The sequence below is a fragment of the Callorhinus ursinus genome, unplaced genomic scaffold, assembly GCF_003265705.2.
Source record: "Callorhinus ursinus isolate GAN/ISIS: 27379988/994484 unplaced genomic scaffold, GSC_fseal_2.0 scaffold29, whole genome shotgun sequence".
In the NCBI taxonomy this organism is placed as follows: domain Eukaryota; kingdom Metazoa; phylum Chordata; class Mammalia; order Carnivora; family Otariidae; genus Callorhinus; species Callorhinus ursinus.
In genome coordinates, this window is record NW_027397091.1 from 17,344,713 (window position 1) to 17,372,210 (window position 27,498).

Sequence of the window (27,498 nt, forward strand, 5' to 3'; positions counted from 1 at the left end):
AGACAGTCTACATGAACAAACAAATGATGGCATGTTTAATTTTAATATGGAATTAAGATGATGCCCACTTGGTTGCCTGGCAGAGCTGTCCAGACCTTTCACATTTTTCTTTCCCCCTTGGATCCCACAAAAGAGCTTGGGAGGTCAAGAGATGATCATAAATCCCAGATGAACCCACTCTGATTCTTATGACAACGCTGCAAAGTCAGAAGGAATCCTTTCCTGATAGTGACAGATTAGGGAAGAGACTCAGGAAGGTGAAGTGATTTGCTCAAGGCCACACAGCCAGAAAGTACCAGAGCTGAGATCAGAACCCAGAATCTGTCTACCCCCAAAAAGTTTATCCTCTCTCCACTATTTTATGTTGCTTCTTAATTTAAGCATTCTTCTTGATCCATCTAACCATTTCCAAAATAATAACGATGACATCAAAATCATTAATAATCACGGACTTAAAACAAATTTTCAAGATCTGACAAGATTCTCCATTAAAAGGGGAACTTTTCTCCCCAACCAAAACTAATCAAACAAACCAAAAAATACAACTTCAGAATAGAAACTTGCTTAATTCAGTGACAAGTTCTTGCTCCAATTCCAATACATCCCCATAAAAGCAGGGCCAGACAACTAATGAGGAATGAGGCCCAAGCACCCACTAGCCTGAGCCTGGCTTCAGTCCACTTCACTTGGCAGCCGCAGGCCCATATGGGCAGGGAGACTGAGAAGGTGCCGACAGTGAAACTCTCCAGGAGAGTGAGAGCCAAGCGAGCAGAGTGTCTGTGCTTTGGGTGGGAAGCAAAGCAAGTGTTCAGTACCACCCTTGAGGCAAGGTAGGACACACACAAAATGATGTGTAGACCACTTCATGTATCTAATAACTAGCTAGGCAAGGCAATCAGAGTTAAGAGGGATTATACTATTCAGGAGGCAAGTGAGTACATGCCTCTCATATATTTTTCATCAAGCCAAGATCATTTGATCATATTAAATTATTAAAAATTAATATGAATAATTGGGTTCTCTTGTGTTACAAAGGGAATATATAACCTTATTTAAAGAACTAGTTTCTCCTTGTGTCACCCTCCATTTCCTACCTGTATTCTAGATATGTTCTTAATATATATCCTCTAAAACCACTTTCAAGTCAGCTGAGGTGGGAAGTTGGCAATTGCCTACAACCATCACTTCTAGCTCATGATCCACCATACTATCTTCTACCAAATTACTCAAAGCAGGCCCATCTATTGTACTGTCTCTATTTGTATAGAATGTTACGCTTTTACAGAGTTCTTTCACACTGTTCTCTTTCAGAAATGCTCCATAAATTCTGTGCATCCCATAAATACTAGTGCTTTCTAGAGCAATGTTGCAATAGGCTACCACCCTCAGGACCCTTTAAAACTTCTACTTCCTATGCAGTTAGTCATCTGCTTCCTCTCCTCTTTCCCTCAGGGTGATGTCAGACTACTCAGGTTCTTGACACTTCCCACCATGTGGGATGTAAGAGATACAGCCATCTCTTTGGCTCTCTGCTCCCACCTAGAGCCAGCCCAGTCCCGCTCACCTTATCCAAGACTTTACTTCTTTAGTTCTCCTAGCTCTACCCCCGGCTGTCCTCACTGGACCCCTCTCACTGCAAGCAAAAAGACTTTAAAACCATCCATGTTAAACTCTGGCTTCCATGCATGCTACCCATTCAACTAGCTCCTCTTTTCCTCCTCCCTTCCACCTCTGCAAAGCCTTAACTATACTTGCTATCTCTACTGCCCAACTCTCATTTTCTCCTCCATCCACTCCAAGCGGGCCTCATTCCCCGAGAATATTCTCAACCAGTGCCATCTTGTCAAAAAAAAAAAAGTCAACTGGCCATTCTCCTCTTCCCCAATCCTTGTCTCCAGGTGTCCAGACACATGCTCCTCTAGTTTCCCTCCCAGCTCCCTGGCCACCCTTTCTCAGCATCTTTGGATGGTTCCTCTCCTCCACCAACCATGGAGATGGCCCTCTCCTCTGTAGGACACAAAGTCTCTCCAGGGTGATCCCATCCAGTCCTGTGGCTTCAACACATAGCCCAACATACTAATGACTCTTACATTTTTATTTCTAGCCTGAACCGCTCCCTCATCTTATCCCCATTCCCATGCTTCCATTTACCTTTTACTTCCTCAAATCTACCTGGCCCTCCACTAAGAATATCAGCTCCTGTTGTCTTCCTAATTTCTACCAACCTCAAGCAAGTCAAAAGAGGAAGTAAATGGCAGACAGGTGGGAAGGCCTAAAAGAAGCCAAGCATTAACTATAAAGAATAGATTACAACCTCGGCATCAGAGAAATCCAAATCAAAACCTCAATGAGATACCACCTCACACCAGTCAGAATGGCTAAAATTAACAAGTCAGGAAACGACAGATGTGGGCGGGGATGTGGAGAAAGGGGAACCCTCCTACACTGTTGGTGGGAATGCAAGCTGGTGCATCCAACTCTGCAAAACAGTATGAAGGTTCCTCAAAAAGTTGAAAATAGAGCTACTGTATGACCCAGCAATTGCACTACCCCAAAGATACAAATGTAGTGATCCAAAGGGGTACGTGCACCCCAATGTTTATAGCAGCAATGTCCACAATAGCCAAACCATGGAAAGAGCCAAGATGTCCATCAACAGATGAATGGATAAAGAAGATGTGGTATATATATACAATGGAATATTACACAGCCATCAAAAAACCCCCGAAATCTTGCCCTTTGCAACGACATGGATGGAACTAGAGGGTATTATGCTAAGCGAAATAAGTCGATCAGAGAAAGACATGTATCATATGATCTCACTGATATGAGGAATTCTTAATCTCAGGAAACAAACTGAGGGTTGCTGGAGTGGTGGGGGTGGGAGGGATGGGGTGGCTGGGTGACAGACATTGGGGAGGGTATGTGCTATGGTGAGCACTGTGAATTGTGGAAGACTGATGAATCACAGACCTATACCTCTGAAACAAATAATACATTTTATGTTAAAAAAAAAAAGAATATATTAGGAAGGGAAAAATGAAGGGGGGAAATCGGAGGGGGAGATGAACCATGAGAGACTATGGACTCTGAGAAACAAACTGAGGGTTCTAGAGGGGAGGAGGGTGGAGGGATGGGTTAGCCTCGTGATGGGTATTAAAGACGGCACGTATTGAATGGAGCACTGGGTGTTATATGCAAACAATGAATCACGGAACACTACATCAGAAACTAATGATATAATGTATAGTGATTAACATAACATAATAAAATAAAATAAAAAAAGAATAGATTACAAACTTTAAGAAAAAGCTAAAAAAGAAAATTAACAATGAAATTTCTAGAAATTTAGAGTTTAATTTTACTCTTAAAATTCTCAATGATTAAAACTATTTTGCTGTAAAATCTGATTCATTTCTTGCATTTGCAGTGTTTTAATAAAAAAGACTTACCCTAAACAGTAACCCTGCCAAGCTCTGGGCAAACAAGTCTTTTATTTGTTTATCCTTTGGCTTCTGCATGACAGCTTCTGTTATCCTTAGTAGTATTTGCAACATCTGTTCCCTGGGCCACCCAAAATAAAAACTCATATTATTAATCACATTTCCAAAGCACTTTAATTTATAGGTACAAGAAATTCTCTTAAGAATTCAGCAACAATGATAATCATGTATTACTCAAAAGTATTGATAATCTGAATGCCAATTACACAATGAATACCATATTTTATCAAAATAAGCCATCTTACATTACAAAAGTTCTAAAAATATGTGACCTACACAAACATCAATAGGCAGGATAAAACAGGTATCGTCCTAGCCTAATTTTATCCCCTTCTGACAGGGAGGCAAGACTGACCAATCCCTTAAAAGTGCCCAGTGAATAGTGAATAGTTGTGCCCATTTGAACTTAATGCAGCATCCTTTAGTTTTCCCATCCATTATTTTACTTAACCTGTGAGGTCTCCCCATCTATCTTTGTGGCAGGAAATAAAACAGACATTCTGGTCCTCATTCTGGGGAGATACACAGTCAGTATCATACTATGACTGAAATCCAGAGGAACTTGCAGGAAGGGGGCTTTGGAAAGGTCACCTTTGGTCACTTTGAGGCATGGAGTTTTGTGCCTGGAAGGTGCTGGGTCTTCAAGAGGGCACTGAAGACACAAAATAACACCACTAATTATGTAAATAGCAGTAAGTTCTTCAGAACAGCCAAAGGGCATTTTTCTTTTCACAGCTAAGTTACATTCTTCATATCAGTGTTTGCTTACTTTTCCTTTTCTCGAATTCCATGCAAACCAAGAACATGTGTCTTTTGTATATAAGGGAGGTCTGTTTGTTCTGAGGGGAACCACACCTTTTAACTTCTCCCTCGAGGTTTATCCACTAACTGTTCATTCATCTTTATAACTTTCTCCTTGGCCTACATGCTCATTAATGATAAGATCGGGAACTGGACAAAGTCATCCAGTCCAGGTCAGATGATGAGATCTCCAAATCACAGTTCCTTTATATTCTTCTTGTACTTCCACATATTGAGACAGTCTTTTCTCTCTAACAATGATATGGACTCTCATTAAGCTTCTCATGGTACAATGACCTCTACAAATAGGGTTTCCTGCCCTATTTGTAGCTGACCCCATTTGATTTTCATCCCAGGGTTATCTGTTGGCAACATCTGGAACTTTGTTTTAGTTGTTTGCTTGTGCCGTACACTGTCTATGGGTTCTGGAAGCATGGAGCGAGAAGAGCTCTCAAGTCATGGGAGATGTGGGTGCATGCATCTAGAGCAGAGAGCTTAGAGGAGGATGAGGGAAGAAATGTCCCCAGAGCAGGGGACAGCATGTCTCTCACCATATTCAGGGTACCCAGGCCCCTGTCACAGACCCCAGCATCACCACTGCCTGCTCACATTTATGTGATGCTTAAGACAACAAAAAATAATCCTTTCCACATGAATGGTTACATACCCATCTTATGAACATGATGAGAACAAAAAGCATAATAATTTTCACATAAAACCTCAAACAAATAATATATGTTAAAAAAAAAAAGAAGATAGCAGGAAGGGAAAAATGAAGGGGGGGAATCGGAGGGGGAGACGAACCATGAAAGACTATGGACTCTGAAAAACAAACTGAGGGTTCTAGAGAGGAGGGGGTTGGGGGGGATGGGTTAGCCTGGTGATGGGTATCATGGAACACTAAATCGAAAACTAATGGTGTAATGTATGGTGATTAATATAACATAATAAAAAAAGGAAAAAAAAAACAAACCTCAGTCATGGGAACTGCCATCAAAAATGCAAACCTGGGAGCGCCTGGGTGGCTCAGTGGGTTGAGCATCTGCCTCTTGGTTTTGGCTCAGATCATGATCTCGGGGTCATGGGGTGGAGCCCTGCATCTGGCTCTGCACTCAGCAGGGAGTCTGCTTGAGATTCTCTCTCTCTGCTTCTGCACCTCCCCCCACTCACACAGTCTCTCTCTTTCTCAAATAAATAAATAAACTTAAAAAAAAGTGCAAACCTGACCAAAGCAATGACTGACAAAGACACAGGGATAGTTTAATTTCTGAACCTATGAAAACTTGGCAAGCCATGAAATTCCCACACAGTCTTCTGGAAGAAAATGAGGGTGAAAAGATCATCTGCAGTTTGGAAAAATCTTTCCTAACAAGCTGTTGACTCCAGCTTGTTTCTTTGCGAAACAGTATTTTGTGAAATACTGACTTTCGGTCCCTCTTCCTCACAAAAGAACTGCTCCAGAGTGTAAAACTTCCGTGGGAACATGGGAAATTATGCGTGTGTGCTGTCCCTGCACTGAGGAACAGGTTTCCTGCACTCTTTACTACTGACGTTGTCCCCATCTTCTCACACAGGCAGTACTGTTAACCATTCACACAACACTGCTGTTATTTCAGGACTGCTTCTTAGCACTTCTCTGGCTACAGCCCTAGTGTAAGCTGCCATCAGTTATGGCCCCTGACTTTGTCTACTCCCCCCTCTCCCCTGCACTGTCTCTCCTCCAGAAGCAGTCAGAGAAATCTTTGGAAACATAAACTGGATTGTGTCACACTCTTGCACACACACACAGGAGTAACCAATGTCCCTCCTGTGGCCGGCAAGGCCCACTCAACCTGGCTCTTGTTGGTCCCTGTCATATCCCCTCCCACCCTCCCTCTCCTTCTGTCTGCTCCACTACACTGGCCTAGAACACACCACACTTGGTACCTGCGTTCCTCCCATGGGAAGCTCTATGCTCAGACCTCCCGCTGGCCTCTCCCTACTGTCCTCAGGGTGCTGCTTACAAAGGTCTTCCTGGACACCTGTAGAAGAACATTCCCTCACTCTCCACTCTGTCCCCTTTCCCAGCACAGCCACTGAAACTGCTACATTCATTCTGTCTCTCAGTCTATGAGGATGGAAACCTCACAAGGGCAGAACTCTGTCTAGTTCACCTTATATCCTCACAGCAAGAGCTTAGTAGTTATATACTGGATGAAAGAAGGGAGAAAGGGAATTCAGGGATTGTCCAACACTAAAATGCACAGGAAATTCTGCTAGGGAAACAGGCCACACCCCTTTCTATGTGCTACTGACTATTTTTGGGTATTTTCATCTATTTCCATAAGTTGCTTTTTCTTAATACTTTAACCTGGAAATTTCTTAATTATTAAAGAATAGAAAAGATTTGCTTAATTTTATCTCAGAATTTTCACCAAAAAAGATTATCAAAACGATCAAAATACTACTGATACAAAGGTAAACTGAATTCATAGTTTTCAAAGAAAAAACTCATCAAAAATACTATTGCTATACTATCGAGGAGATGTTTCTGCTGTGAGCATACCAGCATTTCTCATTACTTCCAGTGTTACTGACACAGCATTTAACTTTGTTTAAATCATATTGTTCATCACAGTAATATTTCCAGTCTGGGAAAGATGATCCTGGAATTTATGCCTTAAAATAATTTTGATTCCTATGGTTTCTGTACCAGTGAACTTGCTACCTGACCGGATTCCTTTAGGCCCACCCTCCCTTCACCAGATAAAGAAAAAGGCTGGACTCCACAGCCCCAGGGGCCCCTGCCAGCTCAGTCCTGCCTCATTTCTATGCTTTCCACCAGGTGCACACAGAGCTTTCCAAAGCCCCCTTAGTGCTGATGCAAGGACATCCAGAAAAAGCATCCAGAACACAGGCTTGGTAACGGGGCCCCACCAAGGATTTCCATGAGGGAAGTGGTTTGCAGCGTCCTGCGCACTGAGCGCAGAGGCCAAAGCTCACTGACAGCAAGGCTGACCCAGCCAGCCCACTCCAGGGCAGCGCTGGGTGGGAAGAACATGCAAAGGACAGGCTAGAGAGGCATTTACAACCAGAATTGAGGGACATGAAGAAAGAGGATTACAAAGGGGCTCTGAGGCCTCTGTTGCTGACGAACGTCTGAAAACACCTCCTAAGCTGGAGTGATGCATTCATTACAGGACAAGGGCATGGGAAAAACCTACAGCACTGTTTACTTTCAGGGATATTATAAACAGAGAGACACCAAACAAAAACAAAGGACAAAAACGAAAACATTTTGCATAAGCACATTTTCATGACGCCACTATATGTTTGACGGTACTATTTATTCAGTCATTCTGACAATTTGTCATTTAAGATAATTGTTTTTTCAAAGTGAATTTAAGGCTTCAAATTTGAAGCAATAAAAATCAGTTAACAGCATTTCAGAGCAATTAACAACCTCTCCTGGGCTTATGAAGAATGATATAAAACACCAGTTATGCTGCTTTTCCACAAAGCAGTCTGATGACAATTTAAAATGGAAAAATCTACTATTAAGTAATATGACTACTTTTAATTCAGTAACGTTTTTAAAGCCAATAATAAAAATAAACTACCAAAGAGCTGGATACTTACCTTCTTCATAATTCACAGAAACTGTTACAAAAGATTGATTACCATCTTATTGTTAACTTTGTAAAGCCATTAGTAAGTGGAGACTTTAACCTTTGAATTATTATGTTGAAAAACAGAAACATCTGTTTTACAATATTAATTAATTTGAAATAAACTTACCATGTCTTTTTATTCATTGTAAGTTCCATTATCATGCGCCTAAAAATAATCAAAACAGCTTTACAGGCATCAACTTGTTCTTTCAAGAGCATGGGAACTTCAGGACATGGTTCCAGCAAAAAGACGTTTGCTGCATTTGTCAAAAATACCTTGAAATCAACAAATTTTACATAGAAATTATAATTAAACATAAAGATCTGAACAAATTTTTCTTAAAGATAATGATACTAATTTCCCTCTACCAAGGAATCACCTTTGAGTTGTCTCAATAAGGTAAGTGGCACCAACACATACTCAGGATTTTTTTTTAAATGCTTCTCTTAGAATCACCTGAGACACCTGAAAGACCTTCTCTAAAAAATTATTAATACATACTAAAGTGCAACTTTAGAAAATTTATGAATCAGAAAAGCTTTTTAAGACTTCTTTTTGACATTCCCTCAAAGGAAAAGGGGAAAACGGTAAGATAGGATCACTGCTTCTGGGTCAGAAATTTTGGGGCCAGGGAGGGGGAGAGGAAGAGGTGCAGTTGTCAGACAGTGGCTGGGAAAAACTATCTGATTATTGTTGAATCACAGCCAGCGCCACCCAACACAGGTGCATTTCTCTAGGAGCTGTAAGGAGTCAGGAAACAGACAAGGCCACATGGTCAACAGTACATAGCTTCCAGGTGCTTCCAGGTATACTTTTAATATGAGAACTACATTATGCAATAGAATATAAAACCTAAGTGAATTCTTGGGATAAAAACAGATTAAAAAAAATTTAGATGATGAGCTGACCACGCTACACTCTACCTCAGTCCTTTACAAGTTCACTATTCTTTACTGTCAGGGGTGTTCAGAAAAAAATTGTGAGAAGCACAGATGTAGGCTATTATGTAGGAAGTGACTGCCTAGGGGCACTACAGTAAAGTAACACTGTGTTACTACTGACACAGAGGACACCAGTGACCCCTCAATTTAGGAGACTCTGAGTTGTCAGTCTGGTGATGAAGGTGGATGTGTACCATCTACTTAGATCCTATGCCTTCTTAAGTCTCCCTTGTGTTCAACAGTACAAATTCAAAGGATCTGGGAATAAACAGAGCTTTGCTGCCTCACCTGTGATTGAAATCCATTAACACAACATCTTAAAACAGATGCACAAACTGAAGAAATTAAAATAAGCTCAAAAGTCAAGTGGGTGAACTAAAATATTGACAGCCTCTAAGGTTATCTTATGTAAGATTAAAAAGGTGTCATGGCCGAATTTTCTAGAAAGAATTACTAAATAAGCACTATAATAGCAATTGTGAAGATGATAACAGCAATTGTGAAGAATTTACTAGCCTTCAAGTGGGAAAAAGGAAAACGAAGAACCTTTTCACTAATCAACTATAGCAGTTTTAGTGTAATTTTAGTGGCCATTTTTTTTTCCCCACTACTCTGACTGCGATCAAGACCTGAGTTGAGAAATCAAGAGTCAGAGGCTTAACCAACTGAGCCACCCGAGTGCCGCTAGTGACCATGTTTTTGGAAGACATATGGCATAGATGATCCACTGTTAAGACAGATCTTTAACTCAATGTATTTGGTTTCTCGATTTGAATTTGAAACTTTTCATATTCCCAAGTAAAAGTGAGGAGTCTTCATATATACTCCTTTTATTTTCTTTTTTAAAAAAGATCAAAATGCCAACTCCATGAATATTTCTTACTACCATGTCAGTATCGGTTAAGGTAAAAATAAATAAAGAAAATTAATATGTCCAAATTGTACCTGTCAACAGCAACTGCAGAAGAGTACTAGCTTTTTCAACCTGTACTTGGCCACTTTTTCCTAATGAACCAAGGAAAGGACCAAAGATACTGGATACAAAGAGAACAAAAACAGCTATTATAATCCAAACTAAACATTTTTGAACACTGTTTTGCTATAATCAAGTGGAAAATTTTTTTTCTTGGTTTGGCCAAGTAGATGTAATTTATCCTTTCAGAAAACAAATTAACACTCTCCTGAACTTAGGGAGATACTGGCAGTGAAATGGCTGAGGATGGCATAAGGCAATCCACCTGGAGGACAAGGACTACCAAGAGACATAGGCAGGGACTCCGGCATGCACTTCTCTGGTGAAGGCACAGATTTTACTAACAACTGGCACCGGAGTTCTTTGAAGCTACTCTAGTAAAATCATCTTGATTTTGTTTAAAGTTAATTTCAAATTATTTGCTGATTTTTCATTGAAAATGAAAAAACTCAGTAGTTACAAAGTATTAAACTGCTAATGAATCTGAAAGCAAAAAGGATACCATGACAAGGAATCCTATCAAGAGATGGATGAGACAAGCAGTGTCATTAAAAACTGGGCAACAGGCATCAGGGAAATCCAAATCAAAACCTCAATGAGATACCACCTCACACCAGTCAGAATGGCTAAAATTAACAAGTCAGGGAACGACAGATGTTGGCGGGGATGTGGAGAAAGGGGAACCCTCCTACACTGTTGGTGGGAATGCAAGCTGGTGCAACCCCTCTGGAAAACAGTATGGAGGTTCCTCAAACAGTTGAAATTAGAGCTACCATTCAATCTAGCAATTGCACTACTGGGTATTTACCCCAAAGATACAAATGTAGGGACCCGAAGGGGTACGTGCACCCCAATGTTTATAGCAGCAATGTCCACAATAGCCAAACTGTGGAAAGAGCCAAGATGTCCATCGACAGATGAATGGATAAAGAAGATGTGGTATATATACACAATGGAATATTATGCGGCCATCAAAAGGAATGAGATCTTGCCATTTGCAACGACGTGGATGGAACTGGAGGGTGTTATGCTGAGTGAAATAAGTCAATCAGAGAAAGACATGTATCATATGACCTCACTGATATGAGGAATTCTTAATCTCAGGAACAAACTGAGGGTTGCTGGAGTGGTCGGGGGTGGGAGGGATGGGGTGGCTGGGTGATGGACATTGGGGAAGATATGTGCTACGGTGAGCGCTGTGAATTGGGTAAGACTGTTGAATCACAGATCTGTACTTCTGAAACAAATAACGCAACATATTTTAAGAAAAAAGAAAAAGAGGAAGAATGAAGGGGAGTAAGTCAGAGGGGGAGACGAACCAGGAGAGATGATGGACTCTGAAAAACAAACTGAGGTTTCTGGAGGGGAGGAGGGTGGGGGGATGGGTTAGCCTGGTGATGGGTATTGAGGAGGGCACATTCTGCATGGAGCACTGGGTGTTATGAACAAACAATGAATCATGAAACAGTACACCAAAACAAATTATGTAATATATGGTGATTAACATAACAATAAAAAATTAAAAAAAAAACAAACTGGGCAACAGGCAAACCATGACCATGCTACCTCAGACCTCATGCCTGGCCTCTGTGTGGGAGGCCTACTGCCCATGGCTAGAGAGGTGGATACAGGGTGGAGGGTGGGGCGCCAGAGAGCAGGGGAAAGAGAGGCATTCCGTGTTTTCACTTATAGTCCTAACAACCTTCCACCTAGATGGGAGCCAAGAGGTAATCAATCTCCCAATCCCCATTTTTGAGATAAAAACCTGAGGTCTGGGAAGATTAAGTGATCAGCCAAAGTTGTTCTTTCCACTGTTCCCAAATGGCATCGGTTCTGTTTTATTTCTTGATACAGATAAATATTTAAAAATTAGAGCATTTATCATCATTCTTCATAAACAGGGAATTTTTAAGAAGAATATTCCTTGTAAGATTATATAATCATCATGCTTGTCTTGCAAATTAGAGTCCAGGTGACTGACTAACTCCCCATATGTGTTCAGAAGATACTTTTTAAGATTTGGATCTCAGTCATTTCACATTCACTGTGTAATCATTCCTCTCAAAAACCTGCAAACAGCTCATAGGGTCTCCTACGACTAGAAAAAAATCTTTACAAATTGAAGGTGAGCAGTCAGGAAGAAAACTCAGAATGAGAACTTAAGAGCTATTTACTGACAGGTAGATAAAAATATTACCATACTTTAATGAGGCTATCACAATAAAAATGTTCAAATTGACTCCAACTGGAGGTCTTTATGTCTCCGGCTGGCCGCGTACCTGCAGCATAGCCTGGGCCCCGGCTTTCACGTTCTTATTTTCCTCTTCTGTCACACATCCTCTGCTCACTGCGCTCGTGAAGGAGTATGTTCGTCCCCAACTGGAAGATCGCTTATGACGAGAACCTTCAGATGAGGTCTTCAGAAGATAAAAATCAGTTAACAGAGGGGGAAGACTACATGTTTGCATATTTAATTCCTTACACTCACCAAAACTTATGAGAATATGGGTTTTAGGAGGACAAGTGTTTCTTCCATTTTGTTCACCACCTCCAGCACCTAAAGTAGTGCCTAGCGTTTAGTATGTGAAGAAATAAACAAAGGTCCAATGACTGAATGAGTCTGTAACACAGACCTTTAAAATGTGTGATAAATTCCATTTACTTATCTATTCATTTTGACCTCATGACCATTTAAAATGATTTCACCAATATTAAAAAATCAAAATTATGGAATACAGATATTAAAAGTGATATGCCTTTGATTACAGTTTTAAATGTTTGTTGTTAATTGCAACAAATATCCACTTTTATTTTTTAAATTTTATTGTTATTTTAGTCACCATACATCATTAGTTTTCTTTTTTAAATTTTATTTTGTTATGTTAATCACCATACATTACATCATTAGTTTTTGATGTAGTGATCCATGATTCATTGTTTGCGTATAATACCCAGTGTTCCATTCAATACATGCCCTCTTTAATACCCATCACCAGGCTAACCTATTCCCCCACCCCCTACCCTCTAGAACCCTCAGTTTGTTTCTCAGAGTCCATAGTTTCTCATGGTTCATCTCCCCCTCTGATTCCCCCCCTTCATTTTTCCCTTCCTACTATCTTTTTTTTTAACATACAATGTATTATTTGTTTCAGAGGTACAGATCTGTGATTCAACAGTCTTCCACAATTCACAGCACTCACCATAGCACATACCCTCCCCAAATGTCTATCACCCAGCCACCCCCTCCCTCCCACCCTCACCACTCCAGCAACCCTCAGTTTGTTTCTTGAGATTAAGAATTCTTCATATCAGTGAGATCATATGATGTATGTCTTTCTCTGATTGACTTATTTCGCTCAGCATAATACCCTCCAGTTCCATCCACATCATTGCAAATGGCAAGATTTCATTCCTTTTGATGGCTGCATAATATTCCGTTGTATATATATACCACATCTTCTTTATCCATTCATCTGTCGATGGACATCTTGGCTCTTTTAGATTTATCCAGCCTCTAAGCTTTACCTAACCAGGACTAAAAGTTCCATTCCAACAGCTCTCACTCTGAGGACAGTGCCCAGTCCTGCAGTGAGGCTTCTTGATGGAGGAGATAGCACTCATTATTAGGTTAGACCTTTCAAATGCTCTGGGACAGGCCACTGCACAAGACAAGACTGCCAAACATTCTAAATTTAGTTTTTCAAATGCTATTCATTTAAACATGTCAATACCAATAAGGCAGTGACATTTCTAGTCTCATACAGAGACGTGTAAAATGTGGTTTATAAAACAATTCTCATGCAACAGTGAATAACGAAGCTGCCATGAACACACAGACCAAGCCTGAGGGTTAGGAGGGGACCAATGACCCTGAATAGAGCCCAGAAGCAGCCTCACTGTAGCAGATCCTCATGGAACTCAGCAATTTGAGAGCATCAGCTATGATAAAAGAGCCCTGCCGGTCTATGTCCCACTGACCGGCACCTTTGCCTGACCGGGTATACTTTGCTAAAATATGTGTACTCCCAACTGAAACAAGTGATAACATATTACCTCTTTGCTGTCAGTCTCTGAAAATCCTAATTTTTCAGCATCTTCTTGGGCAGCTTCTTTTTTATCTGGTTCTTCCATGAACAAAGGTTTGTCCTGGAGGATCCACTTTCTGTACACTTGAACTACCTTCCTTGTTATAGCTATGTCACAGGAAGGCAACAAAAATGCCTAAAATAAGAAGAGAAGACTCCCTTTAACTCCACACCTGCTCAGATCACTGTAACAGACACATAACAGACATTTCCAATCACCATCACCAATTCCAGACTTTCCTCTGAAACATACAGGGCCACATATTTTTGTGCACACCAAACTTGCTGAGGAAAAAAGGCATTTTTCAATTGGGCCAGAAAATGTCATGTAATTTAAAAATAACTTCTGCATTCTGAATAATTTTTTCACAAAAATAGCCAACATGCACACCTACACAGATACTTTAATTGGCTATACAGACAATAATAGTTATACAACTGGGAACATTTCCCAATGAATTAGAAATTGATTATAAGACAACAGACATACTACCGCAGCCAGCTGCAGCCAACTGCCACATCTCTGCCTAACCCATGTTCAGGGATGTTGTGTAGGTGACAGAGGGAGTATTTACACCACAAAAGTTGGCAAATGCTAATAATTGGAGCCTTTCTTTCTTTCTTTTTTTTTGTGTCTTTCTCTTCCTTCCTTCTTTATTTCCTCCCTCTCTTACACCTTCCCTTCTCTTTCTGAGAGCCAATATTCACCAGCATACCAGTGAGTAAAGATTGTACTCAGGTGTTCTGTACTCACTGGCATGCTGGTGAATGTTGGCTCTCAGAAAATACATTAAAGAGAGCCCCAGGCCAGTTGTAGCATTGTGCACATTTATGCAAACTTTTTTATTTTTTTTGAGATTTTTCAAATTTATTTTAGAGAGAGAGCAAGCATGTGCACAACAGGGAAAGAGGCAGAAGGTGAGGGAGAGGGCAAGCAGACTCCAGCACTGAGCGCAAAGCCCGATGCAGGGCTCAATCCCATGATGCTGAGATCACTACCTGAGCCAAAACCAAGAGTCAGACTTTAGCCGATTGAGCTACACAGGCACCCCATGAACTTAACATTAAAGAATCTCTTTACACATATGCATGTAAGAATTCTGATTTAATGTAAGATTCCAAAAATATAAGCCAAAATGTAAAGGAGAAATGTATTTGCCTTTTGAGTATCAGATCTAAGGAATATTTCTGTCTGAGGGGTAAACACAAAGGAGAGGAACTCAATACTACAGGAAATGCTTTCATTCCATAGACGAGGAATTAAACTGAGGCTCAGAACACCTGAGATATTTTCCCAAGGTTACAAAGTAAGTTAGCAATGATTCTAGGTCTTGAGATCAAGATTCAGAGATTTAATACTGTCCTTAATGTTCATGCCACAGGATCCAATTACAGGCAGATTTCAGTGTAACAAGGGTTCATGCAATATATAAATTTCCATTGATGTCACATCAAATTCCAGAACAGAGGAGTCTGTGTTATAACAAGACTGTAACATATCAATGTAACAAATATTCTGATTTGTATCTCAAGAAAGATCAACAAAGACAGTGTATGACAAAGTACAATGGTGTGCCACTCTAATTTTGTTCCAAATTTTATTACAAATATTTTCATACATACAAAAAAGTAGAAATACTTTAAAGTGAATATCTATATACTGCCGCTTAGATTCTACCATTAGCATTTGCCAGATTTGTTTACCACATATCCGTCAATCCACCCCTATTTATCCTTCTTTCAATCCATCTTATTTTTGATGCATTTCAAAGAAATCTGCAGACATCAGTACATTTCACCCCTAAATATTTCAACATGCATATCACTGATTAGAGTTCAAAATTTTTTAAGGTACTTTACATAAAATTTATAAATAATGAAATGCACAAATCTTAAGTGGACCATGTAATGAGGTTTGAAAAATGTAGACAATGAGGTAAATCGAGGTATATCATGTTATCCTACCCCAGGAAGCAAATAGAAATTTTCTCTGTAGGAAAGTAAAATCATAGTTAAAACCCAAATTATTTGTACAAACTGGTTAATATGATATGTAGCATAATTAAAAATCAGAAATATGAGAAAAGAAGTCAATATTAACAAAACCACAATAAAAACTAGGCAATACTTTAAACACATAGGAAATCAGGATAAAGAAAAGTTTCAAAAAGAAATGTAAATGGAATTAAAAAATGAAATAACCAAAATTAAAAACTCAGTGTGTGTGGGTTGACAACAGAATGGACACTGCTGAAAACTGGATGAAAAATCCAAAGGAAACACCCAGAATGAAGCACGGCAAGATGAAAGGATGGCTAACTCAGAAGGGAAGGCAAGAGCGAGAACACAATGAAAAGCTGATCTTATGCATGGCTGCAGATGCACAAGAAAAGAAGATAAGCAAAAAGGGGCAGAAATGATACTTGAGGAGAGAATGGCTGAGAATTTTGCCAAAATTGGTAAAAGATGTCAATCCACAGATTCAAGAATCACAAACACAAGCAGGTAAATACAGAGTACATCGCAGTAAAACTGCTGAAAACCAAGAACAATCAGAAAATCTTATAAGCTTCCAGAGGAAAAAAGAGACATTTCCTCCAAAGGAGCAACCACATGACCTCACATGACTTCTCAAAGAAACAATGGAACAAATATTCAATGTGCAAAGAGAAAACAGCTGCACGTGTAGAATTCACTATCCAGAAAAATTGCACTTCAAAAACAAAAGCAAAATAGAGAAATTTTCAGATACAGAAATGAGAAAAACTTTTACCAGGACATCTAACCTAAGGGAAATACTAAAAGTTATTCTTTAGGCAGAAGGAAAATAATCCTGGATCAGAGATTCAGGAAGAGAGAAAAATGCAATAAAAGAGTAATTATTTGGATAAATCTAAATGAATAAAATGTAAATATGAATATATATGAATAAAAAGATTAAACTGGGTAAAATAATAATTACAAAAGAGATAATATATGTGTATATATATAAATAATATATATATTCATAATATGGAAGTCAAATACAGGTGGTCCTCAACTTACAGTGGTCCAACTTAGAAGTTTTCAACTTTATGATAGTGCAAAAGTAATGCATATTCAGTAGAAACTGTACTTTGAATTTTGATCTTTTCCTGGGCTAGGGATAGGTAGTATGACACTCTCTGTGGTGCTGGGTGGTAGCAGGGGCTACAGCTCCCAATCAGCCCTGGGATCACAAGGATAAACAACTGATACAATTATAACCATTTTGTACCCATATAACCATTCTGTTTTTCACTTCCAGCATGGAATAATCTCAAATAATAAATAACATGAGATATTTAACACTTTATTATAAGCTAGGCTTTGTGTTAGAGGATTTTGCCCAACTTGTAGGCTAAAGTAAGTGTTCTGAGCATGTTCAGAGTAGCGGAGATTAAGCTATGACGTTTGGTAGGTTAGGTGTATTAAATGCACTTTTGACTTATGATATTTTCAACTTATGATGGGTTTATCAGGACGTAACTGCATTGTGAGTCGAGGCAAATCTGTACGTAGCAGGGGCATATGAACTGAGAAGGAATAAATGGAACTGGAGTGCAGACTTACAGTGTAAAAGTTGAAATTCATGCTAGATTTTAAGTTAGGGATGTTAACAATTAAAATATACAAATGAGTGTAAAAATACTAAGCTAGAGGAGAAAAATGGGATGCTAAAAACAACCAGCCTGAGAGAATTCAATACAATTAGAAAGCAGAAAGTAAGATAGTAAATTTAAACACAATTACAGTAGTTGTTATATCAACTGAAAAGGGAATAATGCTCTAATCAAAAGATAGAAATTATAAGGTTCGATTTTAAAAACTATTAAAAAGACTATATGCCATTTGTAAGAGGACATCCAAAACATATGAATATGGAGAGTTTGTTGAAAGTAAAGAGTTAGAAAGAGATATACCATGCAAACACTAGCCAAAAGAAAACTGGTAGAGCTATATTAAGAATAGGCAAGACTGACTTTGAGGCCAAAAAAAAAAAAGGCATTACTAGAGATAAAGAAGAAAAAGTCTTACTAACGAAAGATTCAATTCAAAGGACATACAACATTTGTGAATCTATACTAAAATAATTTTGCCTCATATATACATACACATGTGTATGTATATATACACATACACTATATATAGCAAATACTGACAGACTTTGAAAAAACATAGCCCAATCCACAGTCATAGCAGGATATTCTCAGTAACTTGCAGAACAGCAGATAAAAAATAATAAAGATAGAGGAGAGTGGAACTCATGCTTCCTACCTTCTCACCATATTCCCCACATCTCAACCTCCCATATTTTTCATCTTTGTCTCTCTGAGGGACACTCAGGATAGTTTCTTCAGATCTGTCCATCTGTTTATTTTGTTCTCAGCTGTACCTAACCTGCTCTTAAACTCACCCACTAAGGTTTCCCTTTACTATTTCAATATTACATTTTTTTTCATTTCTAGAAGTTCTATTTTCTTATTATTCAAATCTGCTTAGTCATTTGTTACAATTTCTTGTGTCCTGGAAACATTTCCAAGCTTGTCTTTTATTACTTTAAACATGTTGAAGGTATTCATACTGAAAATTTTAGAAAAGTTTTGACTTACAAATTCCTAATTGGAAGAAAGGGTGATCTGAAATTATTATACCCAGCTAAACTGCTGTTCATGTGGAAAGGCAAAAGGACAACATTCCTCATCACAAAAGAACTCAGGGAGTAGAGCCTCAAGACACCTTCTTGAAAACACCCACTTGACAACAAAACGGGGCCATCTAAGAAGTCAATCAAAGCAAGCATGTTAGGACTGAGGACACCAGGAGGAAAGAGTCTATCTAAATTCAGAAGCAAGACTAAACAATTCTGCACATGAGGATTCTAAAACTGACTGCAAATAATGGTAAATTTAGGCTATCAATTTATAATATAATGAAATAAGTGGATGGGGAGAGGAAGCTGAAGAAAATACAAGGCTGATAATTTCTTCAGATTTCTTAAGAAATCAATAAGTGCTATCTAAAATTACACCATGGGGATAAAAAGTGATTCCACCACCTTAATGTGATTATAATCTTCTCATTATAGATAAATCTTTTAGTAATTAATATTTCTTGTGGTAAAGAAATGTTTATTTGAATTTCTAACAATTTTGTTTCTCTTTATTTTCTTTTCTTCTGTTAAATTCAAATAAAATAAAATTCAGAGCTCTTCATTAAAAATACATGAAAGAATCATTAAGAATTAAAGATTCCATTGTCATAAAGTTATCTGTCAGTCTCTCACCCCCAACCCAGCACGTCCACATACCCTCCCCTTGCCTCTGCCTTCACCTCTGTCAACCTCTGTCTGGTTTTACCTACACCCGTCCAAGGCTGTCTGTCTGTCTGTCTGTCTGTCCATCTTTAACTGCCTGCTACATTCTCTGTCTGCACCTATGAACCCTTGCATCTACACCACCCCGCTCACTTCCACCCCTGCCAGCTGGCCTGTCTACCTCCACCTGTCTGATCTTCTACACCTGCCTGCCAGTTTGTTTATGTCTATCAGCTCATCTGTAAGCCTTCCTGTCTGTCTGCCAGGCTGCTCTCTGTCTGTTTATATCCTGCCTTACCCATCTCCTCTCTGCCAGGCTCTTAACTGCTTTTCTAGGTAGCCAGGCCAGCAGCCAAATATACACATATAGAAATACCTGGAATGATACTCTTCTAATATCAACAGTTGTTGCTTAAAGGCAGTATTTTGAGTGATTTACTTGAGACTGTGTTTTATCTAATGAACATTCGCTTTTTTAAAAATAAAATATTCTTTAAAACAAAACCAACAACAAACAGAACAATGTAATCAACAAATAACCTTTAGATGAGTGCTTTGAACTTTTCAGACCTATAACCTAAGTAAGACATTTCACAGAAGCATATATGCATTTATATATAGTATATACATAAATAAATGTTGTTTTAGAAGTTTCACAAAGAAATACTAATCCTTAGAACATGCAGTACACTCTGAAATGTTTTGGTCTATTTTATTCTATTCCATTATTTAAAAAACTACTTTTTTTTAAAGATTTAATTTATTCATTTGAGAGAGAGAGAGAGACAAAGCACAAGCAGGGGGAGAGGGAGAAGCAGACTCCTCGCTGAGCTGGGAGCCCAACGTGGGGCTCGATCCCAGAACCTGGAGATAATGATCTGAGCCAAACGAAGGCAGACACTTAACCAGCTGCGCCACCCAAGCACCCCAAAATACTGGCTTTTGATAAGTTGATTTCATGACCTAAAAAATGGTCACAACAAGTAGTCTGAAAAACACTGGTAAGAAGACAAGTTTCCAGCAGAGCGACCCCAAGACCAGAACTGGCCCACCTGAAGCTCCTACCACTCACTGCTAGCCTGCCTGCTGTAGGCAGCAGTAAACTGAGGCTGTCCTGAGTTTGAACCTCGTCTCCCTCAGTTACCATCTATTTCTACTGCCTGCAACCCACTAAACCATCCAGTCCAAGAAGACTTGCACAGTTAGCCCTGCCACGAGCCTCTCTGCCCCCGGGGCCCCTCGTCAGCATTTATTTCCATGTCACACACGTGGACAGCTGATCTTCTGCAATCATGCACAGTTCTCCAGTGCACACACACACATCTTACCTCCCCACTGGGAACATGTGCTTCCTGAATGTACATTTTGAACTTTAATGCCTTTAGGCCTAAATATTAAATAGTCTCTGAACACTTTAAAATTGAAAAAGAAATCACTAGGAAAGAAATCACATTTTGCCATCCAGAAAATAAAAATTCATCATTGACCACAAGAGGGCAATAGAACACAATGTTAAAACCATGCCCCTACAAGTATCTCTACTTAGTATTTTAACTAGCACACACTCATATTTTAAATTTCACATATACGCTTTCAAATTAGATTTGATGAAGAATAATGATAAAATGTAAATAAAATGTTTTTTGGCTTCACGGCACAAAGATGTCTCAGAAGTTCGGTCATAAGTAGTTTGCAGTTACCTCCATGGCCCAAGCTACTTGAGAACTGAATTTAGAGCACACTCTTGCCAGTAATGGATACAAACAGAACTGTCTGTATGATAAATTAACAATTTACACAACAGAGGTAAAACCACATCAGTTTAGCATGTATCTCGTGTGCAAAATTTATAAGCTTTGTCATTCATATCTAGTCTTATAGTAAGCACTGGTATCCAAGAGCTTAAAACATTGCTACAGATCAGGGTCTGCAAACTATGGCCTGTCATACAAATCCAGCCTGCCAAGTGACTTTCATGAAGTTCTTTGTGAACACAGCCATGTTTCTTTGTTACGTGCTGCCCATGGCTCCTTTCTCACTGTGAAAGCAGAGCTGAGGAGCTGCAACCAAGCCCACATGATCAACAAAGTCTGAAGTATTATTGTCTGGTCCTTTACTCTATATGACCCCTATCCTCAATTATATGCCCTCTAGGACCTTGATGATTTCAACTCAAATTAAATGGTTACCAAGTACCTTCCATGTGTACAACAGGAACCCAACAGGGCAACATTAATGAAGAGAACAGGGTAGATTTTTAAATCAGGGATTATTATGATAAAAGAATGTTTTGGCCGCATGATATATACAGTATAGGGTAGAAAGGGATGACACAGCAGGTGTGGGATCCAGGGAGCATGCTGTTAACCACGGTTGAAGGAAAGGGAGGGGGCGGGAGTGAGCAAGCCCCCTGCATGACTTGCCCAGTGATGGCTTACAGGAGGAGCAGGAGACAAGCAGCACAGGAGGGCTAAAATTAATATGCACATAAGAACATGAGTCCCATTAAAGAAGTGGTCAGGTCATGAGGAGAAGTTCATGTTGTGGAAGAAAAAAAGCTAAGCTTTGGCTCATTATCATTAAGACACCACTAGAATGTCAGACAAGATCACCAGTGGGCATTTCAAAGGGCAAGTGTGCAAAAAGCAAGGTCCAGACAAAAGGCTTGACTGGGAGTCTCATGCCACAGAGCTGCTGGCTCTGCACAAGCAGTTGAAGGCCCTAGGGAGGCAAGTGTGGAGTTACAGAAGAAGAGGCTCAAGCCCAGAACCTTGGTCGACTCTTGGAATCCGGGGTCAAATAAAAAGGGGCCAAGAAATGAGACAGAGAAGACACAGTTAGGGAGTAAGAAGAACCAAGGCAAAGCTGATCCAAAACCAGAAAAATATTTTATAAGGGGAATTTTCATTGAAGGTTAAACTAATATTTTAAGTCAAACATTTTTATTCATTAAAATACAAAATAAGGTAAAACCTCCAGATTGCTATGGATTACACTGGGACTTTCATTCTTGGCTGATTTCTCCTTAATGACAGTCTCCGAAGTGAAAGGATTAATCACTATCTAGAAGTCTTGCCCCTCCACAAAAAGCTCTTCATGATGCGCATACACTGTTCATGTGTGTGCACAGGACTTCTCCCCTTCTCCCCACCAGTCATGGTCTCTGCCATTCATGGGCCTGCACAGGTGCCCAGACTTAAAAGCTTCTCCCCATCACATTAACACGCCCACAGAAGAACCAGGCTCTGTCTCCCAGGGCACCGGTACCAAGAGGCAGGTGGCCAGTGGCTCCACCCCACACCACAGAGCTGCTGTCTTTCCCTGCACCTCGGGTTCTGCTTCCTCTGTCCGAACTTCCCCACAGCAGCATTGGGGCCTGACGTTCTGTGCCATGGGGTAGTGGAATGGAGGCCCTGTCCTGTGCCCATAGGAGAATCACTGGCTACTACCCACTAGATGCCAGTGGCACTGCCCTTTTCCCAGCTGTGACAACCAAAAATGTCTCCAGACAACGCCCAAGGTCCCCTGGGGTGCAGAGCCAGCCCCGGTTGTAGCTCAGGGCTGCTAATCGTTCCTGGCCTCTGATCTATCTCTGCTGTCTTCTTCCTCACTTGCACCCTCTTTCTTGTTTGCACCCCCTCCCTTTTCACCCACCACAGTGTCAACCATCCGGCTGCTGTATCAGTGTCAGCCCTTGCTTTCCCCTTACTCCCCTCCCTTCCCAGCTTTTTCCTCTTATGTCATAAATACTATCACATGTGCATTCCATGTGTGTGTGTAGGGAAAGTACAACTGTCTGCAGAGCCTCCACAGAGCTCCCTCGGGCCCTCAGGGCAACACCAGCCTGGGGCTCCTCTTTGCCATGTTCATTTGTTGATGAGTATTCAGCAAGGGCTTTCTTCCCACCTACCTCTGGGTTCCAAGTTTCTTATGGACACATGAGGGTATTTTGGGGATGATTTGCTCATATATAGAATTTCCCCTCCATGTGTAGGAATTTTACAAAAAAATCTTAAACATAATCACAACACTCCACATGACAAATTAAAAGCAAGATTAGAGGGATCATTATTCAGTCCTGCAATGTAGCCCAACTCATCAATAGTATTTCTTGCAGTACTATGAGCAAAAGAACATGAACAAAACTCTCTTCAATTTCATGTACCACACACACACACACACACACACACACACACACACACACACACACACACTAACCTGACGAAAGACTTCATTCACAAAGTTGACATAACCTCGTGTTGACAAGAGAATCCGCTGCACCATTTCATACACAGTGCGGTGCTCTTCTTCAATGCTACAAAGGCTGGAGTTGCTGAGTCTTCGGTCGGACAAGGTGCTGCTGTTGGAATGGTTTTTGTCCTGCTCTGCAGGTCCGCCACCATCCAGCTCCGCCGGCACCCTCTCTTGCCCCACACTACCACCAACAGTCTGGAAGAAAGCCATTACCACTTCTGAGTGAGCCTCTTTGACACTCAAGAACACCTAGTGAAACTGAAGACTTGCTTTATTGTAAAGAACTCTGGTTACCATCAACTTGAAGGCAAGCTAGACACTAGCACTGCTCGAAGCACAAGGGGCCCCAGACCTGTACTCACCAATTTCCTCCCCTTGGAGGTTATTTTAACAGGAAATAATCTCCTCAACTCAGTTATTTTAACAGGAAAACACTAAATTATTGCAGGGAGGGAAGCTGTGAAATTTTCTCAACCTAAAAACTTTAACTTATATTTGCAAAATCATAGTACAAATTGTGTCAATGAATTTATACTATGATCACCTTTGGTTTCTAAATTCAGCAGTTACTCTATGGTCACAGAGATTTGAAAGTTCAGTGGATTTTTTGCAGACACAATGTTGGAAAGCAGCATTTGATTCATGAGACTAAGTGACACCTGATGGAGGAGTGTCAAGATCTTTAGAGGGTATTTTATGATAAGAATCTTGATCTGAGTTTTATATTCAGAATCTCACATCAAACTTAACTGAAATACTTACAAAACGTTAAATATTTAGAAAGCTTTAACAGCACAAAAAAATAAAATAATTCATGCAATGACTCACAAGTTCATTGTGGATTTCTACTCTCATCTCCCCACAGAATTAAAGGTTTCCTCCAAATTTAATACATGTATAATTTTGCTTCATTTTTGTAAATTCCACTATTATTTTTTTAAGTGTCAAAAATGTATAACCCAAATACCACTAAAATTCTACCCACTGTGAATATTTTTTACAACAAATTATAGATATGAGTAGTACAAAATAGTAATTTCAGTAACTACCAAGGACAGTTTGAAAGCAGATATCCAAATAGCAATCTCTAGGGAAAATTAATGGAAGATTTTATAATAATTTTTCTCTTCATGCCTTAGCTACTAAGTCTGTGTGGCTTATCAAAGGTACTGTCATACTGTGAGATGAGCTGTCCTACAGAAATTATTTCATCCTTTTGATGCATCAACTATCTTCATAGAAAAATAAAATTTTACTCATTTTTACTGACATATATATTTATCTGTAAAGAATGGAAGTTGGATTAAGTCTAATGTCTCTCTTATGGCTCAATAACCTGTGACTCTTTGATCAATAACTCCCATTCTCCCCCACAGGCCAAAGAAAGAGGGAAAAAAAAAACCATGCACATATATAGCAAATTAAAAATGATCACAAATTCTATGATTCCCCCTTCCCTTTGATCCACATGGGCTCTGTGACTGTGTTAACCAGTGGAATAGAGTGGAAGAGACCTGTGCCAGTTTCAGGCCCAGGTCCAAGAGGTTGACAGTTACCATTTCCCATCTCTTGGAACATTTGGTACTGGAGCTCTGAGCAGCCAGGGAAGAAGTCCAATGACCCTGTTAGAGAGACTGCATGGAAGGGGAGGCCTAGCTGAGCCCCGCCTTCCAACTGCACCCATCAAAGTAACAACCATGTGAATAAAGTCATCCTGAACCCTCTAGACCAACCAGCCGCCAGCTAAAGACCACCACCCACTGACCTCAGTTAATGCCGTATGAAGCACAAGAATTGTCCAACCAGATCCTGCCCAAATTTCTGACCCAAAAAGTATATGTAACACGACAAAAGGGTTGTTAAGCCACCACGTTTTGAAGTCATTAGATAACTAATTGGGTAACACAGCAATTAGGTAGCTAAAATAATGTAAACAAAGAAATATGTTTAAAGGCACCAAATAATTTTTAAAAAGTGCTCTGAACATACAGAAAAACAGAAACATAAATACATGCAACATAATACATGCAACAAACTGGTAAGCTGCCAAAGAGGAGGCAGTGGGTGAAGAAGCAAAATGGGTAAAGGGCAATGGAAGACACAGGCTTCCAGTTATGAAATTAGTAAGTCGTGGGATGAAAGGCACAGCACAGGGAATACGGTTGATGGTACTGTATGATGAGCACAGCATAACATACAGACTTGTCAAATCCTATGTTGTACACCTGAAACTAATATAACATTGTGTGTCAACTATACTTCAATTAAAAAAATCAAAATAAGTTTAAAAAAATTAAAAGTGAACTCTGTTATCCAAATAGGACATAAGAGATGGATCTCCCATCTGCCATAAACTGAAAATGACTTCTCTTGATAGAACAATGCTTTCCTTAGTCTTAGTCCCTACTCCCTCCGCAGAAGGCTACTTTCTGAAAACATCTATATGTTTTGACAGACGTTTATAACTACAGTGAGTGATAAGAGTGAACACAAACTGATAATCCAAGTTTCCTCATTTCTTGTCTCTTTTATGAAGATTAACAGTAAAAGCATACATAAGAATTAACCAAAGAGAGAGGTCCATTTTCCACCCACTACAATCAAGCTGGAATTCTCAACCATTATTTAGTATTAGTTGATTCTGGTGGCAGATGCAAATATGGTTTTCACTTCTTTGGCACATGATGAAGCCTTAGTCAGTGAAACAGACTTATCAGCTTGGCCCAGGCCTGCACTGCAAGGGTTCAGGAAATTGCATGATACAAGCTGCCACTTAACCCTTCCCATCAACCCTCCCCAACATCTGGTTTCTTCTCAGACCTGTTCACTGTCAGGGTCAAGCTAAAGGGGGACACCCGCAAAGCAGGCGTGAAACGAGAGGATGCAACCACCGTGCCGGTGGTGATGCCTGATGCCACTAAATGCCCCTGTCATGATTCTCCTACACAGTTGGGGGCAGCCTGTACTGCCTTGGTAGAGGCTCTGGGACACAGAAATTACAAGAGTGGGAGTCAACAAAAAAATTAATATAAAAATTCCTATAGGGTTGTCAATTTGTGGGATTCACTTTAACTGTTCATCCCACGAAATAAAATTTCAGGAAACCCACAGCCCATGACTCATTATTGAAGGGTGTATTCAGACATAATAAAAAGTATAACTAAGGGTTATCATACAAATAAATACAAATATCATACAAAAAACCGGTATCATCTCAAATTTTTTTCATTCCCAAATGGACTTTTATGGGTTTTAATGTCAATTAGTATGCTTATAGAACTGGTAAAAACGGTCACTGATGAAATCTTAAAATCACCACTCTGCTTTCTCTAATGTATGAAGTACTTTTATCTCATACAAAAATGAATTACTAAGGACTAAACAATACTTCACTGAACACATTTTCAGCTGAAATGATGCACCAAGAATGTACAGCTTTGTTCAGGTTTATGCTGTTGTTGTCAACATAGTATATGGATGTAAGAGCAACTGTCTTTTCATTCTCCCATGAATATTTGTTAAACCGTATTCTACAAGTGGTAAGAAAACTTAGTCTAGAAGATGCACTAAGTCCTCTCCTCCCTGGTGAAAAATAGTGTTAATGGTATTAGTTTTAGATCCAGAAGCAAATTCACTTTGGAAAAAAACACACCAAAAAACCCCTCAAACATGACCTTTAATACAGTGATAAGAGCAAAAGTGTAAACTCCATTTGGAAACAGCACTTAAAATATTGTTTTGAAGGGCTTTTAAAAGAGCAGTATATTTTTTTATTTTTATGTTAATCACCATACATTACACATCATTAGTTTTTGATGTAGTGTTCCATGATTCATTGTTTGTGCATAACACCCAGTGCTCCACACAGAACGTGCTCTCTTTAATACCCATCACCAGGCTAACCCATCCCCCACTCCCCTCCCCTCTAGAACCCTCAGATTGTTTTTCAGAGTCC

General features: G+C 39.7%; 1 protein-coding gene across 5 annotated transcripts in view; it reads right to left on the reverse strand.

Moving 5' to 3' along the window:
* RALGAPA2 (Ral GTPase activating protein catalytic subunit alpha 2) overlaps window positions 1–27,498 on the reverse strand; it is a 341,780-nt gene that overhangs the window by 217,828 nt on the left and 96,454 nt on the right. For 4 of the 5 annotated variants that reach the window (XM_025876863.2, XM_025876859.2, XM_025876858.2 and 1 more), the window contains 5 exons: window positions 23,508–23,738; window positions 13,923–14,090; window positions 12,149–12,286; window positions 8,082–8,230; window positions 3,453–3,564 (listed from right to left, as the gene is read on the reverse strand). In XM_025876863.2, the coding sequence (XP_025732648.1) occupies window positions 3,453–3,564; window positions 8,082–8,230; window positions 12,149–12,286; window positions 13,923–14,090; window positions 23,508–23,738 (798 nt within the window). The remainder of the gene's footprint in view (window positions 1–3,452; window positions 3,565–8,081; window positions 8,231–12,148; window positions 12,287–13,922; window positions 14,091–23,507; window positions 23,739–27,498) is intronic. The other variant, XM_025876860.2, reaches the window with a different exon arrangement.